At 36.0% G+C, this 5,049-nt stretch overlaps 1 protein-coding gene across 1 annotated transcript in view; it reads right to left on the bottom strand.

The window, feature by feature from the left end:
* Positions 1-632: 632 nt before the first annotated feature.
* The window catches only part of LOC107680094 (sodium/potassium-transporting ATPase subunit beta-3-like), a 36,380-nt gene continuing 31,963 nt past the window's right edge, over positions 633-5,049 (bottom strand). Inside the window, exons 6-7 of the mRNA XM_016475860.1 lie at positions 2,063-2,149; positions 633-1,387 (exon numbers count right to left, since the gene is read on the bottom strand). Of these exons, the coding sequence (XP_016331346.1) occupies positions 1,220-1,387; positions 2,063-2,149 (255 nt within the window). The 3' untranslated portion in view covers positions 633-1,219. The remainder of the gene's footprint in view (positions 1,388-2,062; positions 2,150-5,049) is intronic.

The following is a 5,049-nucleotide window of genomic DNA, read 5'->3' as shown; positions in this document are numbered from 1 at the left end:
AATAATATATATATATATATAAATATCAGTTTCCACAAAAATATTGAGCAGCAAAACGTTTTCTGTTATTAAGAAATGTTTCTTGATTTCTGAAGATCATGTGACACTGAAGACTGCAGTAATGCTGAAAATTCAGCTTCGATCACAAGAATAAATTACATTTCATAATATATCGACAGAGAAAACTGCTATTTTAAATTGTAATATTACTTACCAAATATTAATGTTCTTACTGTATTTTTGTCCAAATAAATGCAGTCCCGGTGGGCAGAAGAGACTTCTTACGGTCACCAGCACATTGCTCATCTTTCCAGTTACTCTTATGAGCACATATCCACAACCCAATATATAGGGTTGTGAAATGAAGTGCCGCTATTGAAGCTGAATAACTTTCACATGTATTCAGAAGATCTGAGAAGAAAACTGCACACACTCCAACCGAATCTTTGTTTAAAATCACTTTTATTTCAAGATTTTTAAACTCATACAGATCGTAAGGCATCTGCACAAAGAACAGTTTCTGTAGAGGTTTAAAAAAATCCTTTCCCTCAGATGGTGGACGGGATTCAAACCAGGTTTGATATATTTGTTTTTTGGTGCACCCCTTCCCTCCCCTCCCTTCCCTATTTTTCCACTTCTCAATAATCTTAAATTACAGCTATTATATAATTTCATACTCTTGATTTCTTACAGCAGTCAGACGACGTGAGAGCAATGACAGAGAAAAAGAGTGTTTAAAATCCATTAAATATGTACACAGAGGCTTCACATCACACACACGGCAGGCTAAACAGTACTATGAGGGGAGCAGACCACCTCCACATGATGTGTTGATGCATCTATTTACAGGTCCCTATACCGACTACACGATGACTAGCTTCTCTTGTATGAGGCGGCGTCTGTTTTTTTTACCTTTGAATTTTATTTCCAGTGGTTTGTTTTATGATAAATGGGTGAATCAATGAATGAAGTCCTAAAACCTTCATTAACCTCCACACACATGCACTTTTCCATCCCTGACCCGTTCGTAACGCAGAGCCAGTGAAGGTCTGTGTGCATCCAGCTGCACTTGAATCCAGGACAAGTTCTGAACTTGGCCCTGATTAAACTCTTGGGACGCCACAGAGGGGACGAGGTGTGTGTGATATGGACGTGATGAACGTGAGAAGGGTTTGCGTGAGAGGAACCGACATCGTGCGTCTCCGGTGAATGATCTAGGCTACTTGGACACTTGGACGCGGAAGGTGACGCGGCCCAGGAACTTGTCGCGGTCGTCGCTGTTGAGCAGGTCTGAACCCTCCACCTTGCACTCGATGACGAGCTCCGAGTTATAGTCGTCCTCCGTCAGAAGCAGCTTCACGGCTACCACTGGCTGGACGTAGTTTGCCTAATGGCAAAAATGAGAGAAATATGATAAGAAACTCTGCAAATATTAAGTATGGACACAGCAATATAAAAATGGTCTTATACAGATGCGATATTTAAGATAAGTATAAATATATATATACAGTATCTCACAGAAGTGAGTACACCCCTCACCCAGAGAGTGATAGAGTGTGAGTAGCACCACAACATGGATCAGCTCGGCCAGGGACCAGCTGTGCTCCTCAGCCTTCAGTAGACGCTGTAAGAAAAAAATAAAAAATATGAAGGCCAATGATATGTAAGAGTGTCCACGACAAAGAAAAGGAAAAAGATTAGAAAAAATCGAATTCTTAGAAATGTACTCTTGGTATTCATGTTGGTTTCAGGCGGTTTTGAAAAAGTGAAAAAGAAAAGTTTCAGTTTAATGACTCATGTCGTAACCATCAAGTAAAATGTAATAGCATATATATATATATATATATATATATTTATTTTATTCATTTATTAGTACAAATATACAGTGTATATTAAAATAGAAATTACATTTTCACATACATTATATATTTTTTCTATGCATAAAATATACATATATTTTCAAGTGAATAAACACCACACAATTTTACATGATTTATTCTGACAATATTCACTAGTATATTGTGCATCTATACAATTAATATGTTTGCTGTATTGTACTTACATGCAATGTCTTGCCATAATAGGGGAAGTAACTCTTGTCGAGTTTGCCCTCAGTGGGGAAATACTGCATCTGCAGGGGAGTTTCTCTCTGTGTCAGGAGAGAAACACAAAGGATGAGATCACACTGCTGCACTTTACAGACAACACGTGTCATGTGACTCGCGTTCAGTTAGTTGCCAGTAGCAACAGACTGCCCTCACATCACTCAAACTGATGACACAAAGAAAAATCAGCACCCCAATCAAACGCACAGACAGCAGACCTCTCAATAAAGCAGGTCAAACACAAATCCACACTGAAAATGGGGAAAATCTCTTTAGCATCGTGTACTGTATATGAACGCATGAATCCATAACTCTCTGCTCGCAGTCCATCACAGTCATAGCGCATATCCAGCAGTAGCAGGAAGCAACAAGCCGTTTCCACAGTTCAGGAACAGTTACAAGACTCTGATTCTAATGTGCATTCAATAAGTGCTTCATCTTTCATTAAGTGAACCGAATGAGATGATTTGCCGTAAGCTTCTATCTAATAATAGGTCATAGTGATGCATGCTTGCAGACAGTGTACCAGTAGTCCAGTGTACAAACACTAAAAGAAGCTATTTTAAACAGTCATTTTAAAGCACCAGTAGTCTGAGACCATGATTCATGCTATAATAATCAAATTCAAAGAATGTAATTATTAAGAAGCAGCACAGAAGCTCAGAAAACGTGCAGGGTTTCATTAGTGGCTTTCACACAAACAGCTTTTGCTGTAAATTTACAGCACGAATTCAGCAGCGTTCTCCATGCTGTATTCATGCGCGAAATAGACGCGGATCAGCTTCTGCAATTTTTAGTCCTGCTGGAAATGTTCGGTATTGATGCTAGTGCTGGGTAGATTATGTACAAAGTGTAATCCATTACTGATTCCAAATTACATGACAAAAATCATAGTAACGCAATCCATTACATTACACATTTTAGGTAATATAATCAGACTACTATTTGATTACTTTTAGATTATTTTGATTATTTTTGACCCAACTCATCACATTGATTTAAATAGGATAATCTTGTTCCATATTGAAATAAAAATACAAAGAGAAAGAAAATATATTCTATTTGGTGTTATTAATAAGTGCATTAAACATCAACATCAAAGTTTCTTAAACTAGGGTGCTTGAAGGAACTGCATGGGGTTCATGAGTTTAATGAAAAGCTAATAATTAAATCATAAAAATGTGAAATGAAAATTATAAAATAACAGCAATGAAAATAAAAAGACTTACTAATAAAAGATGAACTATTTTGTTTGCCTCCATGTTATGTGGCCATTAACCAACGTTGGAGAACCGTGAACATGCAAATGTGTTACTTAATCTCTCAAATATATTAGGTGAAAGAAGTTCAGCTGACAAAAAAAAAAAAGTTTGGGAACCCAATGTGTTTAAAAGACAAAAGCACAGAAAACTTAAAAGATGAAAAAGAATAATTAGGGAGAATCAACAAATTATGAATAATTGATTGCTATTGTGCAAATCATTTGTAATCATGTAATCAACAAAAAAGTATCTTATTATGAGCAATGTAATAATCTAATTACAAGCACTTACATTTTGGAATCTGATTACATAATACAGTTACTACCCAGAACTGCACATATACAATGCATTATTGGTTTTAACACGTATACGGTTATGATTCTCCAAGAATACTACTTCTACTACTAACATAGGTTTTGCAGAAGTAAAATTACAAATGTTCTGAAGCAGCTTACAAGCCATTACAAGTTGTTATTTACGTAATTTAGCTGACATACATAGACATTGATGCGGACTTTGGGCCTCATTCATGAAACACAAGCGTGACTAATTTGTGTAAAATGTTTGATGACCATTCTTACATCACTTGTTGCATTCAATTTAACATAAATTTGTTTTAGAGACAAATTCATTTGTACTTTTTTTTCAACTTCATGTGTGTTTTATGAATATTTTACAATAAAAATGGTTTAACGAACAATTGTTAGAGAAATGACAATGATTTATGTTAGAAAGGTCTGTTTACGACTTGAGGCCTATTGTACATTCGCTATACTTTTAACAATAGCTGGCGAAACGATGTTTACCAAACATGTTTTAAATGACATTCTGACGAAGCTGTAGAAGTGTAGAAAAAAATCTGATCGTGATTAGACCAGAAAAAATGCAAAATAAATGAACAAAAACAATTTTTAAAGTTTGGGCTCCTAAACATTAGATCACTCACACCCAAAGCAGTTATTGTAAATGAAATGATCACATAATAGTCCGCTTCTCAATATTATTAACTCGTCGTTGTCTTTAGGTCACGTCCCAAAACCATTCAAGCTGGCGGTTATTAAACCTCTTATTAAGAAACCACAACTAGATCCTAATGAACTGGCAAATTACAGGCCCATTTCAAATATTCCGTTTATGTCTAAAAGTTTAGAAAATATTGTGTCTGCTCAATTGTGCAACTGCACTTGTTAAAATTACAAATGACTTGCTTCTTGCGTCAGACCAAGGCTGCATCTCATTGCTAGTTTTACTTGGTCTTAGTGCTGCGTTTGACACTATAGATCATGACATACTCGGATCGATTACAAAGCATTCAAATAATGCATCTCATAATCTTGTACTGCAGTTATACCTGATCAAATGCACATTATTATTCCTTAGCTTGGGTTGAACTTGAACAAATAATTTTTGCTTGGTTGGAATAGCAGCTACGCTAATTATGTCTATTTGTTTCTCTGTTTCTGCCACAGGATTAACATACCATGGTAACTAGGAATTACACAAGCTTCAGTCTGGATCCAGCCCTACAAAGACCTGAGATGACCGAACACCTGAGAAGAGATGATGCCAACCCAGAAACAACAAACTACCAAATTTTGCTACAAGTTTGATTGCAACATATAATCATTGCTGTTAATAGTGTTCATCGTCTGTTTGATTACGTCATGAACTGAATTTTACCG

The sequence above is a fragment of the Sinocyclocheilus anshuiensis genome, unplaced genomic scaffold (assembly GCF_001515605.1).
Source record: "Sinocyclocheilus anshuiensis isolate Anshui unplaced genomic scaffold, SAMN03320099.WGS_v1.1 scaffold853, whole genome shotgun sequence".
Classification (NCBI taxonomy): Eukaryota; Metazoa; Chordata; class Actinopteri; order Cypriniformes; family Cyprinidae; genus Sinocyclocheilus; species Sinocyclocheilus anshuiensis.
Note: the sequence above shows the minus strand (reverse complement) of the source record. Positions and strands in the feature narration are given on the sequence as shown.